Genomic DNA, 19,363 nt, shown 5'->3' with positions numbered 1-19,363 from the left:
GGGACCCATTAACTCTTCCTTCATTCCTAGTCCTCCTTTGGGAATGGGAACATCTGTCCTATGCCTGCCCTATCACTGTGTTTGGAAGCACATAACTTGTCTGGTTTCACAGGTTCACAGCCAAAGAGGAATCTGCCTCAGGATGAATTATACCTTGAGTCTCACCCATATCTGATGTATGTGAGACTTTGGACTTTAGAGTTGATGCTAGAATAAGTTAAGGTTTTGAGGGTTATTAGGATGAAATGAACATATTTTGCATGTGAGAAGAGCATGAATTTTGAGGGCCAGGGGGAAATGCCATGGACTGAATTGTTTCTCCCCAAAATTCATATGTCAAAATGCTACTTCCAATGTGACTGTATTTACAGGGAGGGCTTTTTGGAGGTAATTAAGGTAAAATGAGGTCAGAAGGCTAGGTTCCTAATCTGACAGTGCTGGTGGCCTTTAAAGAAGAGGAAGAAAGGTCTCTCTCAGTCCCCCCCCACACAGGCATATATCAAGAAAAGGCCATGTGAGGGCACAATCAGCAAGAAAGCCAAGAAGAGATCCATCAGCAGAGACTAAAGTTAACACCTAGATCTTAGACTTCCAGTCTCCATAACTGTGAGAAATAAAATTCTGTTGTTTGAACCACCCAGGCTATAGCATTTTGTTATGGCAGCCTGAGCAGATTAAGGTCAATATATACTGGAAAACAATGAACAGAGCCTCAGGAACCTTTGGGATTGCATGCAAAGACCTAACATTTGTATCAGCATCCTTGAAGGAGACAAAGGATAGGAGTCAGGGCTGAAAATGTATTCAAAGAAATGATAACTGACTCTGGCTGAGTAGCTCAGTTGGTTAGTGTCTTCCCAATATACCAAGTTGTGGGTTCAGTCTCTAGTCAGGGCACATACAAGAATCAACCAATGAATACATAAATAAGTGGAACAACAAATTGATGTTTCTCCCTCTCTCTTTCCCTTTCTCTCTAAAAATCAATAAAAAGTTTTTTAAAAAGAAATGATATCTGAAAATATCCCCAATTAGGCAAAAGACACAAACCTACAGATCCAAGCTCAGCAAACAGGATAAACTTAAAGAAACCCACACACAGACACATCTAAGGTCAAATGTGGGAACTAAAAACACAGCATTCAAAATGTTTCCAATAATAACCTTCAAAGTTTCAATTATATATATATATCATGTCACCTGCCTCTTTCCAAGAGTAAAATGGTGAAAGGCAAGTATTTCAAAGACTTCAAATTTTCACAAGCTAATACGCAGTGTCAGTTCAGGCCTACAACTAAATTTTACTATGGTATGAAAAAGTCTAAAGTATAATCAACATATGATTAGGATAAATCTTCATAAATAAACATACTATCAGGTAACAAAGATAACTTAAAACAGGCTGAAAACATCAAAGGTCCCTCTATACTCCCTTTTTCTAGGATACAGGTTTGACTCTGGGAGTTAACGTGATTCTCAGTAGATGTCTCAATAAGGAAGTCTAAAAGACACAAAAAGTGCAAAAGTGAACTGCTAGGCCAGCATTCTCTAGCTTCAAGGGAACTGCCCTCATAGAAATTTTCCAACTGACCAACTAACTCATGTGTCTCATTTTTTCCTGGGTACAAGTAATCATTTGAGTAGCTATCTCAATCAACAATTTTCCCCTCAAGAATTGTTGATTGAAATAATTACTTAGATGATTACAACTTTGATTGAGATAACTACTGAGATGACTATTCACACCCAGGAAAAAATTTCACATAGTCTTTATACAGTATGAATTCTCTTTAGCTTACTGAAGGCTCAATGCTCAGTAAAGGCTTTTCCATATTCCTTGATTTTCCCTCCAGCATGAGTTTTCTGATGTTGAGAAAGGGATGAACTCTGGCTGAAGGCTTTTCCACATTCCTTACACTTATAAGGTTTTTCTCCAGTATGAGTTTTCTGGTGCTTTGTGAGAGATGAGCTCTGGCTGAAGGCTTTGCCACAATCATTACACTTGTAAGGTTTCTCTCCAGTGTGTGTCCTCTGATGACGGATGAGGGCTGAGCGGTCACTGAAGGCTTTGTCACAATTGTTGCATTTATAGGGTTTCTCCCCCGTGTGAGTTCTCTGATGTTGAGTCAGGGCTGAACAGTAGCCGAAAGCTTTCCCACATTCATTACACTCATAAGGTCTCTCCCCAGTATGAGTTCTCTGGTGCTGGATGAGGCCTGAACGATCACTAAAAGCTTTCCCACATTCATTACACTTATAGGGTTTCTCTCCAGTGTGAATGACCTGATGCTGGGTAAGAAATGTACTTTGGCTGAAGGCCTTCCCACATTCATTGCACTCATAAGGTTTCTCTCCAGTGTGAATTCGCTGATGTTGAGTGAGGTATGAGCTCTGATTAAAGGCCTTCCCACATTCATTGCACTCATAGGGTTTCTCTCCAGTGTGAATTATGTGATGCCGAATAAGGGCTGAGCGGTGACTAAAGGCTTTCCCACATTCGTGACATTTGTAGGGCTTCTCTCCAGTATGAATTCTCTGGTGGAGAGTAAGGTGTATGCTCTGGCTAAAGGCTTTACCACACTCATTACACTCGTAGGGCTTTTCTCCTGTGTGAATTCTCTGATGCAAGACAAAAGCTGAATAGTAACTAAAGGCTTTCTCACATTCATTACACTTCCAGGGTTTCTTTCCTGCACAAATTCTCTCATGCCTCATTAGATCTGAATTTTGCTTTAGGTTCTTTTTAAATGAATCACAATTATGTAGTCTCTTTCCTTGCCGTTGAACAAGTAATGACCTCTGACCAAAATTTCTTCCAAATTCATCACATTGGTAATGACTCTCCCCAGAAGATTTCTTCTGAGTGACAACTTCTTGCATTAAATGTTTCTCATGGTTTTCCTGCTGACTCTCCAAAGAATCCTCACATCCACTATCATCTTCCTTTGGAAATCTTTCTATTAATACACCAGGATTTGACTCCTCTTCAGAAACATCCTGCTCTGGAGTTAGCTCCTTGCTTTCTGGTGTTGTCTCCCAGCCTAACAGAAACAAAAATGTACATGTATCATTTCCTACACTGACAGTAAAGTAATTGCTGTGGTAGGAAAATCATAAAACAAACAAAAATGCTACAGGGAACACTTGAACTCAAAAGCTCTCAAAAATAGCCTTGTCATCTTGAGAGAATGCAAGGAAAGAAAGATGACTGGGCAAAGAAGTTTAGCAGCAAACAGGAAGAGGGTGAGTAGGCACTCACAATTCCTCTATCCAGTGGGTAGGAAACAAGAAACAATAATAAAATAAGGCTAAGTACAGGTGATAAAAAACAGAGTCTGGGGAAACAGGGCTGGGATCAGAGGAAGATGGTTTCCTAGAGACTGCTCATTGACAGCCACCACACTTGGAAAGATGTGGATTTGACCCTGTTTCTTTTGTCAGGCTGAATTACTACAGGAGTCTCCCAACTGATTATACTTTATTTACTCTAATCTTGTCTAATTGAGGCAGCAGAATCCTGCAGAACTCCCACAGTGAGTTTCTTACTCTGCTAGTTCTGTATTTCTCTATCTTCTTTTAAGGTATTTGATAGTCTACCTGCCTAACCATTTTAACTTCTCTATTCTCCAACTTGAACCCTTAACACTTTGCGTCTCAAGAATGATCATCATTAGCTGATCCCCTTCCACCAGTCTTTTCCCATTTTCCAAAATGTCCCACTCAACATTAACAGACCAACTTTCCCAAACTCTCCCTCTTACACAAAATTCTCTATTGGTTCCACTGTCTTGAGATGAGTCGTATATTCTAGAAACTAGCATTCAAAGTGGTCAAGATCAATGAATTCAAACAATCACACAGCTTACTAAATAAGCAACGGGTCATCTCTGATTGTCTCACATCCAACAAACTGCAAATAGCAAAACAAAAGCAACTTTTAAAAAACAATGAATAGCAGGCAGAGAGGGAAAGTTCAAATCCCCATGTGCTCACATTGGTCCCCAACCTGTGGGAATATCTGTGCTCAAATTCTAGTCTTCCCAGCAAGAGTTTGGGGGGAATGCTTCACTGCTAAAAATGTTTAAATATTTCCAGGCTTAAATAGTCTTTAATATCCATCCCAACCATGATGGTACATAAAATATATCAATATGATGCAATGTCCTTAACTACATATCCTAATTAGGGAAGTGCCGAGGATTTTAAAGGACAAATAGGTAAAAATAGGTTAAATGTTAATGGACTTCCAGCTAAAAGGAGTTTGAAAAACTAAAGCCCCAAGTGTGCATGGAGAACACACAGTTAGTGAGGAGAGTAAGACACTTGCCTGTCTGGTGTTAAGGGTTCATGTTGGAGAATAGAGAAGGTAAAATGGTTAGGCAGGTAGATTATCAAAGGCCTTGAAAGAAAGTAGAGAAATATGGAACTGGCAGAATAAGAAATTCACTGTGGGGAATTCAGCAGGATCCCATTGCCTCAGTTAGACAAGATTAGACTAAAGAGAGTATAATCAGTTGAGAGTCTACTGCAGTAATTCAGCCTAACAGAAGCAACAGGGTTAAATTCACATTTTTAAAAAAAGTTACCAGGATTTAATCAATAGCTATCATTTATTTATCATACAGCCAGTTACTGTTCTAAGCATTTATCTTGGATTTTTTCATTTGATCCTCACAACAACCCTTTGAGTTAAGTGCTATCATTATCCTCATTTACAGTTGGGTAATTTGAGTCACAGAGAGGATAATTCACTTGTTAAAGGTCACAGAGCTAGTGAGTAGCTGAAATTGGCTTTGGACCTAGAAAGATTGGGTCTAAAGTTACACTCCTAACATATGCTATGCTGCCTCTGCTTAGATAGAGAAGAAGGCAAGGGAAAACTCAGAGATCAATTTATAGTCATTGCTGTCAGACAAAAAGGTACATTATCCTACAGAGATGAAATAAGATATATGAAAAAGCCTGGTTTAGAGTCTTGCACCCATGAAAATTATTAACATACCTTAAAATGCTGATTTCATTTCACCTTATGGGGAAAAAGAATTCATTTGAAGGAGTGGAAAGTATTTACCTTCTAAAAAGTAAAATTATGAATTTATAACAGATCGTCATCCACAGAGGGTAAGCGTGGCATGGAAGAAAGGGACTTCAACTTTTCCATGGATCTCACAAAATCTGGAAAGGCTCCTGCACAAGCGTTTCAAAGAGGTTTTTCCCACTGACCATCTGGGTTTTAAGCTCCCTGTTTGCAACACTTACTCACCTGGACTAGTGGCTTTTGAGGCTTCTCTCTCCAGCTTCTCCCCACACCCCAACTGAGAGATTATATCAGGCTTGGAAATTGGAAGCCCTGTTCACGGGGAAAGAAAAAAGAGTCTGAGTCGCAGCCCTGGCTGGCGTAGCTCAGTGGATTGAGTGCGGGCTGGGAACCAAAGTGTCCCAGGTTTGATTCCCAACCAGGGTACATTCCTGGGTTGCAGGCCAGAACCTCCAGCAACCACACATTGATGTTTCCCTCTCTCTCTCTCTCTCTCTCTCTCTCCCTCCCTCCCTCCCTCCCTTCCCTCTCTAAAAATAAATAAATAAAATCTTTAAAAAAAAAAAAAGAGTCTGGTAAAAAGCCCAGGGTTAGCTCTTTGGTAGTTAGGAAAGACAGTACAAAAGAGAAGTAAGTTCTAGATTTCTCCCTCACCAGTACTCAGGAAAAAGGCAGAAAGATTAATACAAGGTTTATTTGAATTAAGAACAATTGGGTCGCTTGTTTTACCTCTCCCTATTAAAAGAATAAGCACCTATTTCTTAAGAGATGTTTTCACTAGAACTTCATGTCAATATCCTTGGTCAGGGAGTAGAAAAGAAGTCTGCTACTACTTGGGCAAATATAATAAAAAGGAATCCATTTCTAACTCCAGGAGTATAAAACTACATCCAGAAACAAAAGGCAAAAATTACCTACCTCAGGCCTTTCAGGAATTAAGACTCTTTGAATCTAAGAACCTCAGAGCTCCTAGGCATTGAGGAAGCAAATTACCACACTGAGTAAATTCACAGGCGGACAAGGAGCCATCCTTACCCAGCAAGACCAGGTTCCTATGCTTCTCGGGCACATCTCCCTGAGCAGGGTTCAGCTGCTCCCACTGGGTGAGAGCCTCAGCCATATCCCTGGTCATCAGTGACTCCTGAAAACCAAACACATCTGTGCTCACCAAGGGACCTCCTTCCAGAGGCCTCTGGGAAGGAATCAAATTGACAGCATAAAAGGAAGACAGGAAGGACAGGAAGGTTACACAAAATGACCTCTAACAGGCCAACATGAAAATTCTCTGGTAAATAGTAGTCACTCTTCATCCATGGGGGACATGTTCCAAGATTCCCAGCAGATGCCTGAAATTGCAGAGAGTAGAAAACCCTATATATACTATGTTTTTTTCCCCATACATTCATATCTTTCCACTTAAAAAAAGCACTTATAGCTTGTCTTTGGTATAGCTGAATTGCCACCATCACTACTCATGTGCTTTGGGGCCACTAATATGTAAATTAAGGGTGACTGGAACATGCACTGTGATACTCTGATAGTTGATTTGATAACAGAGATAGCTCCTAAGTGACTAATGTGTGGGTAGTGAAAAGAGCAGGGTGCTACTGGAAAGAGATGATTCACATCCTGGACAGCACAAGATTTCATCATGCTACTCAGAAGAGTGCACAATTTAAAACTTATGAATTACTTATTTCTGGAATTTTCCACCTTTAATATTTTTGGACCATGACTGACTGCAAAGTAATTGAAACTGCAGAAAGTGAAACTGTAAATAAGGGGAAATCTGTATTTGTAGTCACAGACTAGCTCCTTGTCTCTATGCATTAGGACTGCATGTTACCTGAAAATAGGAAGGAAGCACCTTTGATGTAGGTACAATACTACAATACAAATCTGAAGGTACAATACTAAGTTATTAGTCTATATGTCAATAGATTAAACTATAGAACTATAGAAAGCCTTACTATGAGGTAGGACCCTCCAACCCCCCCCCCCCAAAAAAACAGAATTATCTTCTGTAGGTCAGGCCCCTTGTAGTACAGGATTCCCCCTCTAGGTGAGTGTGCTAGGAACCCACCTGTATCAGTGTACCGGCTGGTGCTGTTGTGAAAGGCTGTGTTTGGCTTCAGTGAAAAAAATTTTTAAGACACTTTCATCACATTTGCCCATTCATGATGGGTGATCTATGAGCACATCTGCCTGCACTGTGCTGAGTGTTCAGTAGTTTTTGACCAAAAACAGCATGACCCCCATGCCCCACCCTTCCTATTCACCTGATCTTGCCCCTGAGTGACTTATTTTTATTTCTCCAGATGAAAAAAGTCCTCCAAGGGAAATGTTTTGCCTGTGTAGAGGAGGTAAAACAACAACAACAAAAAGAGTCAGAAGCACTAAAAGGCATCAAAATCAACAAGTTCTAAAATTTTTTGAGCAGTGGAAAAAACATCTTGATAGGTGTATTGCATCAAATGGAGAGTACTTTGAAGGTGACTGAATTTTAAACACATAAGAATGAATACACAATTTTTATAAATAAATTCTGTTTTGGGGGGGTCCTCTCTCGTATTTAGACATGGGAAGGTGGAGAAGATACAATTTTGAATGAAGTATTTTCCTTATGGTATGGTTTTAATACACAAGAGGTTCAAGAAATATGAACTATTTATCTCTCCAATTTTCCTTTGAGAACAAAATCAGTACAATAAACATTAAACATTAAAGTGTTTGCTACACACATCACAGAAATAGATTTATTTGTAAAACAGTATTATTTAAAAAGTTTCCAAAGTATTCTTGTCATTTCTCACGGAGGCCCTGGATGGGTCTGACTCCCTCCTGCTCTGCCATCTACCCCTGACCCCATCATACATTACTTCTCCTATGGTCTCTGTGGTACAATTGGTAGCCACCTTTCAGCTGCTTGAAATGTATGCCATATTCCCTTTGGTCTTTTTCCACATGCTGCTCCCTGTTCTTGCATGCTCTCTCTCTGCACATCCTTTCAGCTTTTTAAATCCCACTCACACTTCAGAACTCAGCTCAGGAGTTACCTCCTCAGGGAAGCCTTTCCCTACTCTCTGGATTATAGCACCGTGATCCTTCCCTTCTCTTGGATTATGCACATATTAAGGAGATTTTCTGATTAATGTCTCTCCCATTCAAAATAAGCTCCTTGAAAGCAGAAGTCAGGTCTGTTTTTCCTCACTTAAGCAGCCCTAGTACCTGGCACATAGTAGGAACACTAAATTTTTGTGAGATAGTTGAAAGAAGGAAAGAATACTTGATCAAGAATTAGTAGAACACTACCTGATGTGGCTCAGTTGGCTGGGCATTGTCCCACATAGTGAAAGGTCGCTGGTTCGATTCCTGGTCAGTGCACATGCCTGGGTTGCAGGTTCCATCCTGGACAAGAGGCAATTGACTGATGTTTCTCTCTCACATCAATGTTTCTCTCCCTCTCTCCCTCCCTTCCCCTCTCTCTAAAAATAAATAAATAAAATCTTTAAAAAAAGAATTAGTAGAAGCAACTTTTTACACGGGATGTTCTATAAAAGTGTGCATGGAAATAGAAGTGGGGAGGGGAACAGAAGTGTATCAAACATTGAAAACATTGCAGGAATGTTCACTCTAGCCTAACCTTGGTCTAGATGATAGGCACGAACCTTAACTGTCTACTAAAATGTGGGCAAAGGAGCAGGGTAATGCTCCTTTGAATCTATAGTCTGTGTTGCTTACTGTTGATAAGAGAAATGCCTAATAATTTTTCTAATTCTGTAAAAAAATTTCTATATAACTTCAACTTAAATGAGACACATTAACATAGGGGATGCTAGCAAATGAACTAGTCTAAGCCTTTTTTGAACTACACTGTTGCCACAGCCCCCTGAACATATGTACAAATATAATGGTTAACTTTGTGTATATGCAGTATATTAACATTTATGATATAGTCCTTCAAGGATAACTGGTAAAACAATTCACATAGTAAGTTTAAAAAACTACCTGCTTTGAAATCTCCTGGCCAAAATAATGTAATTCATTATTCTAATATTTGGAAGTATGAAATCACTACTCTCCTTATTTTAGTTTATGGTCCCTTGAACAACACGGGGGTTTAGGGGCACCAACCTCCCACCATGCACAGTTGTAAATCCACGAGTAACTTTTGACTTCCCCAAAACTTAATTACTAATAGCCTACCCTTGATCAGAAGCCTTACCAATAATGTAAACAGTTGATTAGCACATTTTTTATGTTACATGTATTGGGTTGGCCAAAAAGCCCAAAGCAATTTTGTTAGATTGTATTGTGGCAACAGTCATATCAGTGTGCATTGAAAGAAAACGTATCAAAATTGGTGAGTTTTTGTGCAACCATTTTAATATTGAAGATGGAAGAAAACAAAACATTTTCGGTGTATTATGCTTTATTTCAAAAAAGTAAAAACACAACTGAAACGCAAAAAAAAAGATTTGTGCAGTGTATGGAGAAGGTGCTGTGACTGCTCAAACATCAAAAGTGGTTTGTGAAGTTTCTTGTGAAGTTACTACTGACATATTGGCCAAATAATTCTTTGCTGTGGAGCTGTTTTATGCACTGGAGGATGTTTAGCAGCACCCCTGGCCTCGACCCACTAGATGCCAATAACAGGAGATAGCTGACATACTCAATATATACAAATCCATAAAGTTATTGGTGAAAATGAAAAATGTGTCTTTTATTTTATGAAAAAAACCAAATGGGCTTTTTAGCTAAGCCAATATTACATACCATATTCTTACAATAAGTAAGCTAAAGAAAATATTAAGAAAATCATAAGGAAAATACATTTACAGTACTTATTGAAAAAAACTGAAATATAAATGGGCCTGTGCAGTTCAAACTATTTTGTTCAAGGGGCAATCGTACTTTATAGTCTTCTTTCTTTACAATGTTCACTATACAGACAAACTGGCAGTTCCTTTCAGATTTCAGTTCCCTGAGAAAACCTCAGCAATCAAACTCATTTATGGAGCTACTGCTCAGTGTGCATGTGCTAGAGCAGGGGGCCTGGCCAGACTAAGCAGATGCTGTAACTTTCTCCTCCCGCTTTGCTCTGAAGGGGGTCTACAAATTCACAAAATGCCAGTACTGGAATTTTTCTCCTAGCATTTTACATGAAATATCAGCATCTGTGTGCTACAGGGCCAGGGCTGAGGCTAAAAATTAGTTCTAGTGCCTTTACCACAGGGTCTGCCATTCACTCCGTGTCCTAGGCCAGACCTTAGAGCATTTTGACCAATTTTCTCTCTCTGATCAGTTGTGGCATGTTTCATCTTGCTCAGCCTCTAAAAACTTTAAGGGGGGCTTATTTGCTTTACAATAAGATCCAGAGTAGATTTTCCTATGGTTTGTCTTGCTACAACATATCCCTGCTTCCCTCACCACACTCGAACTCACTCCACAGTGACACACATACTCCTTGAGTCTCCCATCACTTGGAGGATTTTTTTGTGTGTGAAAGCTGTTCTCTCTCATGGAATTTTTTCTGCATTTTATTCTCCAGCTCCCTACTCTCTCTCGTTTTTCAAAGTGCAGCTTTTATCCCAGTATTTTTTTATATTTTATTTTTATTTATTTGAAGAGAGAGGGGAAGGGAGGGAGAAAGAGGAGAGAAACCTCCATGTACAAAAGAAACATCAATCAGTTGCCTCTCTCACACCCGCAATTGGGAACCTGGCCTGTAACCCAGGTGTGTGCCCTGAACAGGAATTGAACCAGCAATCTTTTTATTTGCAGGTAGTCACTCAATCTACTGAGCCACACCAGCCAGGGCCCAGTTTCCTCCCACTCCCAAATATAGTCTCTAGAGAATGAAAAACCTCTTCCATGTCCTATTGTCTGTACCAGTCATTTCTGCATTTCTGCAATTTTATATATATATATAAAATTTCTTCTTGCTGTTGAACTATTTTACTTATCTACATCTGATCTCTTCAGTAAACTTCATGAGACAGGAGCAACGGACTTTTATTTGCCTCTCACCATGAGGCCAATTAGACTACTGCAGAGCTACTAAGTGTGCATCAAGCACTAAGTGGGTAGGGAATAAGTAATCAGGAGGAAAAGTTCTACACAAGTGAGGAACATTTATCACGAAGTTCATCACTCATCAATTTAAAGGGTGAACACAGTGGTCTAGGACTCAGGGCTGAGCAATTCCTTAACAATGGAAGAAACCACATCCATGCTCTAAGAACAGAAGGAAAAAAAAGAAGTAATCTAGACCCACCTGGGATACAGGGGTCAGCAGCACAGTGGTTAGCAGCACAGTGGCTGCATCCTTTTCTTTTGGGTTTCCAGCATGGGGAAGGTCTGAGTCCTCAGAAAATGGCCCTAGAAGTGGAGACAGGAACCATGATAATTACTCTTGCCTTGCAGTGAACTTGCAGAAACTGCCATAAACATCTACCTGTCACCTAAGAAGAATCAACTCAGAGAACCAAGGGACAACCTCACATCTTGGAATCAAGGTAGCCATGACCACGGCTGTCTCAGGTTACTCCTATCCTCCTCTGTCCTTAAACTCCAAAAGAATTCTGCTAGGAGAATCTGGACACATACGTTAAACACGTATTTCTGTCATCTGCTGAGTGGCGGTCAAAATAATAATCAAAGAATCTGTGTCAGTCTGTGCTTCATTTAATGATTCATTCCTGTTCCATTCCAGGCTCACTGGATGAAGGAAGACTAAATTTTTTTTGAACACTGGTTTTTCATATACGATACTGGCTTTGTCAGAAAAGCGATGGGTCTTACAGGGAAACATCCAGGATTCTAAACAAATCCTGTGGCTCCTCAAATTCTCACTTTTCCCATCTGCCCAATGGATCTAATAGTCTCCTTCCTACCCCCTTTTGGGGTTCCTGTGAGGACAAGAGGGAGTCATTCTCAAAAGTCAGCTCTGTTGATTTTGGGGGCAATGGAGGCATGCATCATCCTACGGATCAGCAGGCAGCGCAGGTAGCGACTCTCCAGGAAAGAACTCTCCCAGAGACGACTTATGCTTCCCGTGCCTGAGCCGGCCCCAGCCAGAGGGCAGCCTTTTTCCTTTCATCTCTCCTGCAGCCTTCGCGCCGCTTTGCTCCGAAATTCTCACCTCTGCCCCTGGTCTCAATGGCGACTCCCTCCCGTGGCCGGGCAGGAGAGCCCGCCGTGGGACTAGGGGTCCACTGTTCTGCCCACCCAGAGGCCTGGGGATGCGCGCGACCCTCGCCGGATCTCCTGGCACCCACCTGGGGGGCCTCCCTGCCTTCCCCCTCCAGCCACTCAGGCTTAGAAGTGCCCGCACTCAGCCCTCCTCGACCCCGGGCTGGACCTCACGCGAGACACGGAGGAAGCCGGGCGACGACAGAGGAATCGAGGAGCCCTGGGATCTAAGACACGCCGGCCGAAAACAAGGTCGAACTACCACTCCCAGAACCTTCCGCGCCGCGAGGCGCGTCACCGGAGGCCGGCTCCCAAAGGCTGTGGCGGCTCTCCAGTCAGGCAACCTTCCACAGTTTGGGCTCAATCTCCCGTTCCCTCTGCGCTGAAACTAGTCCTCCGCGAGCGCTCAGCACCTCAGAAAGCGTCTTGTGGGTAGTGGAAGGGTCACCTCTTTTTCGAGGCTGTCTCTGGGCTCTGGCCCCTAAAGATGCCCTCGGCCACGCCAAACCACGCCTCCCATGGAACCGTCACTCCGTGCTACTGGACCCCGTGGAGGGTGGACCCCCACCCGCAGGATCCCCTCCTCAGCTGTGAGGGGAGGTGCCTGTACCGCGTCCCCTCAACTGTGCCTCCCCGGAATGTTTATTCCAGGCTGCACCTCGGAATAAGGAAAAGTAGGATCTCAGCCCCGGAAATTACCTCAACCCAGAAAAAGCCAGGTCCCCAATAGTTCCCCCCCCACCCCCCCCACCCCACCCCCCCCACCCCACCCCCCGTCTTCAGGGAGACTGGAATCTGAAAGTCCTCCAGACTTCCCACGAGCTCTAGGAGCTGCCCGCCGGGAGTGCGTGCATGGATTTGTTTATCTCCCCGTTATGAAGTAACCAATTTTTCATCTATTTTAAATTCCAAGAAAGAAAATCAAATCAGCCAGGCTGTCCGTGTTTCAGTACAAGCCACAATGTTGGTTTGTTCTTTCTCTATAATTAAAGTCCCCTTTTAGCTAAGTCTCAGGTTTTCCAGAGTAAAGATTACATTTCTCATCAGCCCTGGCTCCTGCCGGGGGAAGGCAAGGAAAGTGATTCTTAAAATGAACAGGAAAGTTCCTACATTGCTGGCTGGAACACGGACAAGTCATTTTGAGCATGTGGACAAGGTTAACATCCTAGGAATTGTGAATCAACAAACGGAAGGAAGTGAGCCCCTAACAGTTTCCTGGAACAGAGCTTGGGCTTTAACGTGAGAGAAATGTAAACTGGTATTTTGTGTAAGCCCCTATTATATTGGGTTTCTGCTGCACAGATAGCCACACTGACTTCCTACCTGGTTTCTAGGTTGGCTGCTTTTGGTCTAATGGCTAGGCCTGGAGGAGAGGGTGCATGTGGTACCTATAGCCTTGCCAACTCAAAGAACTGCTGGAGGGAGTCCCCCACCCTTCCATCAGCAAGAATGGGCAATTTATTTTAAACAATGGTGTGTATGAAAGCCCCCACCAGCTGACATGTCTGGACATGAGGAAATACCCTTCTAACTTTCATTAGCCATCACAGAAACACCCCCCCCCCACTTTTTTAAAAACCAAATCTATGGTCAGTTCTCAGTCCTCTCACTTTACCTACTAACAGTAGTTTATAAAATTGATTATTCACTCCTGGAAACATTCTGGTTTTCTTCCTTGACTGGCCATTCCTCAGTCGCCTTAAATAGTTCCTCCTCTTCCCAACCTCTAAACCAATGGTTCTCCAGCTGTTTGTTGCATGATCAGAATCACCTGGAAGGTTTGCTGTACACTATGCTGAAAACAACCTTATCAGGATGTCTGGGGTGGGGCCTGAGAATTTGCATTTCTTTTTTAAATATATTTTATTCATTATGCTATTATAATTGTCCTATTTTTTTCTGCTCTTTACTCCCTTAGGCCATGCATGCCCCCTCCCACCAGCATTCCACCTCCCTTAGTTCATGTCTATGGGTTGTACATATAAGTTCTTTGGCTTCTCCATTTCCTATACTGTTCTTAACCACCCATTTTGTACCTACCATTTATGCTTCTTATTCCCTGTACCTTTTCCTTCATCCCCCCAACACACACACACTGATAATCCTCCATGTGAGCTCCATTTCTGTGATTCTGTTCCTGTTCTAGTTGTTTGCTTAGTTTGTTTTTGTTTTTGTTTTTTAGGTTCAGTCATTGATTCAGTCATTTAGTTTTGCTGTCATTTTACTGTTCATTTTTTTATCATCTTTTTCTTAGATAAGTCCCTTTAACATGTCATATAATAAGTACTTGGTGATGACGAACTCCTTTAACTTGACCTTATCTGGGAAGTACTTTATCTGTCCTTCCATTCTATATGATAGCTTTGCTGGATAAAGTAATCTTGGATGTAGGTCCTTGCCTTTCAAGACTTTGGATAGTTCTTTCCAGCCCCTTCTTGCCTGCAAGGTTTCTTTAGAGAAATCAGCTGAAAGTCTTCTGGGAACTCCTTTGGAGGGAACTCTTTCCTTTTCTCTTACTGCTTTTAAGATTCTCTCCTTATCTTTCATCTTGGGTAATGTCATTATGAAGTGACTTGGTGTGGCTTGCTTGAGTCCAACTTCTTTGGGACTCTCTGAGCTTCCAGGACTTCCTGGAACTCTTACGTCCTTTGCCTGATTGGGGATGTTCTCCTTCATTATGTTTTCAAATAAGTTTTCAATTTCTTGTTCTTCCTCTTCTTCTGGCAACCCTATGATTGAGATGTTGGAACATTTAAGTTGTCCTCGAGGTTCATAAGCCTCTCCTCATTTTTTTTTTTTGAATTCTTGTTTCTTCATTCTGTTCCAGTTGAACATATATTTCTTCCTTCTGATCATTGATTTGAGTCCTGGTTTCCTTCCCATCACTGTTGGTTCCCTGTACATTGTCCTTTATTTCACTTTTCATAACCTTCACTTTTTTCTCTATTTTGTGGCCATACCAAACCATTTCTGTGAGCATCCTGATTACCAATGTTTTGAACTGTGCACCTAACAGGTTGGCTATCTCTTCATCACTTAGTTCTATTTTTGGAGATTTGATCTGTTCTTTCATTTGGGCCATATTTTTGGTCTCAGTGCACCTTTTGCATTGTAAGGGACAGAGCTTTAGGTATTCATCAGGTGGGGCAAACCACACTGCTGCATTGTGGTGCTGTATGTGAGGGAGGGGTCCTAGAGGGAACAATGCCACTTGCTCGGCTCTTGGCCAGCTTCCAGCCTCTTCCCCTGCTACTCACAAGCAAATTAGGCCCTTCTAGTGCTGATTCCTGGGTGGGTGGTTTGTGTACATTCTAGGACCCTGTGGATCTCTCCAATGAAGTCTCCTGTGAGGCTGGGAGTTTCTCCTGCCACCACAACCCCCACTGAGTTTTACAGTTGGAAGTTTTGAGGCTTTATTTCCCAGTGCTGGAACCCTGGGTTGTGTGGTCTGTCTGTCTCGCTCCCCAGTTGTTCCTCCTGGTTTATCCTCAAATGTGGGACCTCCTGGTCCACCAGCCACCACCTTGCTGTGTGTCCTCTCTGCCCAGGCTGCCCAACTCCACCCCTCCTACTAGTCTGGATGAATGTTTCTTTAACTCCTTGGTTGACAGACTTCCAAACAGTTTGATTTTCTGGAAATTCTGGTTATTTTTTTGGTTTTAAATTTGTCAATATCCTTTTGGTTGTGCAAGGAGGCAAAGTATATCTACCTATGCCTCCATCTTGGCCAGAAGTTCAGAATTTGCATTTCTAAGAAGTTCCCAAGTAATACTGAAGTTGCTTATTTAGGAATCAACTACATAAATATTGGAATGTCCCGGAGCCCAATGGATAGTGGGGGACCTGTACCACCCAAATGTAGTCAATTCTCAATTTACATCTATAGCCATTAAATTCACATTCCAGGGGAAAGAAACAAAGAACAAGGGCAAAAGGGAGTTTCTTAAGCTGTCCTTCTCTTAAGGTACCTTTCCAGAAACTTCTGCAACAAGCTCCAAATATATCAAAATGTCATTGGCCTGATAGTTCATATAGCAGCATTTCATTGGTCTGATACCTCACTGCTGAGAAACAGGGCACTCTACTGCTCAGAACTGACTCAGATTTCCTATTATTAAAGAAAAGAGCCCTAGCTGGTGTGGCTCAGTGGATTGAGTGCCAGCTCAATTCCCAGCCATGCACATGCCTGGATTGCAGGCCAGGTCACCACTTGGGGGTGTATGAGAGGCAACTGATTATCTCTTGCACATTGATGTTTACTTTCTTCTCTTTCTCCCTCCTTTACCCTCTCTAAATAAATAATAAGAATAATAACTAGCTACAAGTTAGGCAACTAACAACCTCTGCCATAGTAAGCATTACTCAATGCTCATTATAATTTAGCTATTGCACATTACTTTATCATGAGGTTCCATAAAATGGCTCATCACATTGAATAGTCGATCCTAGGATATTTGGTCATTTGCCCCTTCTGCAGTCTTTGTGCAGGTTTAATACATATGTACGATGGAAAGAAATCTACATCCTTACACAGTACCTCTGGCATGTTCAACAAGCTAGGGACTACAGCAGGGGCCAGGTCTTTGATCATCATGGGGATTGATTTTTGTGGCCTCTGCTACTGGACTTCACCATCACTCTATTTGTCCTAAAGTCCCAGATTCCTGCTTATTAACAAGATGAAAGGAGAGAATGCCATGTTAATTCTCCATCCTTGAGTTTCTTTCGAAAGATGGCAGCTTTGCTCCAGGCAGTGTAATTCTCGGCTTCTGTGAAGAGGAGGAAAACTCTCGGATCAGTGGAGGAACAGAGCAAGTGACCTAGGTTACCAAAACATTTTTGAAAACAGGACATCAAAAATTATAGCGATCATTGAAAGACCAGATGGTAAGGAGACTGCTTCAGGACAAAAGGGACCCAGGGATCAGCGCGGGGATCAGGGGGGTTGCAGTCCCCAGCCCCGGTGCTCCTGGGTCTGCCTCAGGGCACCCTGGAGAGTGGAGTCGTTGCTCCCTCCCCAGACTACAGGGGTTGAGGAACACCAGGGGAGACCTTGTGGCTTGAAGGCACAGAGAGGGCAGTTGGACTGGGAGACAATCGCCCAGGGGCTGCAAGCACCCACCCATAGCCCTGGGAAAAGTGAGTGCCTCCAGCCGGCATGACCAGGGCCGGCCTGGTAGTGCGCCTGCACCCCCAGCCCTGTGGGAGTCTGGATCCATGGAAAACCCAGACCTCACAGCCCCAATCAAGGAAAGGGCACGGTCGTTCTCAGGTTTCTGGAGCCTGTGGTGCTGAACTGTGGAAGCGTGCACCCCCTCGGGAATCCTGACTCTCGCCCTGTGAACCCGGAAGGGATGTGGCGCTTAGTACATTCCTAGAGCCCGACACTCAAAAATTTGGTGGATGAGTGCACCCTTTTATTATCCTCAGAGATTGCACCATGAATCCAGAAAAATTGTGGGTGCTTCCTGAGAACATAGCACCCGCGGAGGTGGAATTTGGGGGAAGGGCATGTTGCCTTGCAACCCCCGGAGCTTGCATCGTGAAACCAAAAATACGCAGGAGCCCTGTGGGGCCCCAGAGCCCGGGAGACCACAGCAGTGAGTTCCGGAAAGCGTGCTTGGGAGTGTCCAGGGTCCTGTAGGGGAAAGCCAGATTGGCTCTGGGGAGAGGACCCTGCTGGCCCTGAGGATAGTACCTGAGAGACTTACTGAGAATTGACTGGGACGAGTGATAAGCATTTCAAATGCCCCTCAGCCTGCTGAAGCCAGCAAGACCAGAAAAACTGGCCTGGCCAGTTAGAAACCAACAAGAGGTTTTTTTGTTTTGTTTTGTTTTGTTTTGTTTGGCTGTTGTTGGTTGATTGATTTTATCTTGTGTTTTAAGCGACTTTTTATTTTTCAATTCTTACTATTTTTATATCTCTCAATCCATTATGTTTCTCTTCCATTCATTCTAGTATTATTTCCTCCACTCCAAATTTATCTCTCCTGTACTGCATCTTCTGCTTCTATTTCCCCTTTTTTTTTGAGCTTGCAAGTTACTACAAATTTGTATTATCTTTTTCTCACTTTTCTGCCATTTTTTATTTTAATCATATTTTGGTATTTTTTCTTTCTGTTTAATCTTCTTTGCTTGGCTGGTTATACTGTCATTTGATAGGTTCCCCCTGTTATCTCAGTCACAGTGTGTTGATAATTTACTATCCTTCATCTGTGTTCCATTAGTACACCTCTCAAGGTTCTATACTCCTTATTCTTGTTATCTAGATCTCATAGATTCTGCCACAAGATTGTTGCTTTAATATTACTGTAAATAAGACCTAGTTCATACAATTGTAAATACTACTCAACACCCCTACCTGATCTCAGCCCACTTTGCAATTTCCTGAACTATATTATTGTGGGGGTTGTCTCTATTCTTTTACACACTACTCCTATTTACTAATTTTTATTCCAACCTACCTCAGAATCTGACCTCCCACAGCCTCACAGCTTTCTAAATCCAACTAACAATCCTTTTCTCCCCAATAAGAGTCTTACCGTCTTTCCATCCTTTCTAAAACATGGATAGTGGGGTGGAGGATCACGGTTAACACTATAAGTAGCCAAAGGATATCCCATCTCTTCTCTACTGGCTGCTAATGTAAATATCATAGTATACTGTCTTGCTGTCTTAAACCATTTTGCCTTACTCCTCCAACTGATCACAGAAAAGAGTAGGGAGAAGTTCTGAACACCAGGATACACAAAGGAGACTGTACCACTGAATCTCACAGGTATTCTACCATAAGAGTTCACACCATAATCACAGGGAATCAGAAAAGATAAATTTAAGAAACAGAGGCTAAAAAGAAAGATACCACGAACAATGAGAAAACAAAGAAACAACCCCCAATTGAAGGGAAAGGAGGAAGCCTCAGAAAAAATGCTAAATGAAATAGAGGCAACTCAACTATCAGATATTGAGTTCAAAACAATGATTATCAGGAAGCTCAATGAACTCACAATGAGCTACCAGAAACTAGAGAGAAGCTACAATGATCTCACTGCAAACTATATAAACATGAAAAAGGAAATAGAAACTATCAACAAGGGCCAAGGGGAAATGAAGAATGCCATTTTGAACTGA

The 19,363-nt window shown here is 42.2% G+C and overlaps 1 protein-coding gene across 1 annotated transcript; it reads right to left on the bottom strand.

Annotated features, from left to right (window-relative positions):
* Nucleotides 1–522: 522 nt before the first annotated feature.
* LOC123811887 (zinc finger protein 501) lies at nucleotides 523–12,460 on the bottom strand. Its single transcript, XM_045828418.1, has 6 exons — nucleotides 12,407–12,460; nucleotides 11,316–11,419; nucleotides 8,351–8,446; nucleotides 6,074–6,179; nucleotides 5,264–5,350; nucleotides 523–3,041 (listed from the first exon to the last, which is right to left on the bottom strand). Exons 3-6 carry the CDS (start codon nucleotides 8,423–8,425, stop codon nucleotides 1,807–1,809), a joined length of 1,503 nt encoding a protein of 500 aa, XP_045684374.1. The 5' UTR covers nucleotides 8,426–8,446; nucleotides 11,316–11,419; nucleotides 12,407–12,460; the 3' UTR covers nucleotides 523–1,806.
* Between the last annotated feature and the right edge of the window lie 6,903 nt (nucleotides 12,461–19,363).

This window comes from Phyllostomus hastatus, unplaced genomic scaffold (assembly GCF_019186645.2).
Source record: "Phyllostomus hastatus isolate PE091 unplaced genomic scaffold, TTU_PhHast_1.1 phas_scaffold_78, whole genome shotgun sequence".
NCBI classification, from domain to species: Eukaryota; Metazoa; Chordata; class Mammalia; order Chiroptera; family Phyllostomidae; genus Phyllostomus; species Phyllostomus hastatus.
This window is presented reverse-complemented; position numbering and strand designations above follow the sequence as displayed.

Excerpts from the sequence above, each read along its gene's own strand:
- LOC123811887 (XM_045828418.1), bottom strand. The coding sequence starts at position 8,425 with ATGTGCACTGACCAGGAATCGAACCAGCGACCTTTCACTATGTGGGAC. Across the intron at positions 6,180-8,350 it reads AGCCAACTGAGCCACATCAG|GAGTCACTGATGACCAGGGA; the intron begins GTAGTGTTCTAC and ends TTTGGTTTTCAG. Across the intron at positions 5,351-6,073 it reads TAGGAACCTGGTCTTGCTGG|GGCTTCCAATTTCCAAGCCT; the intron begins GTAAGGATGGCT and ends CCCCGTGAACAG.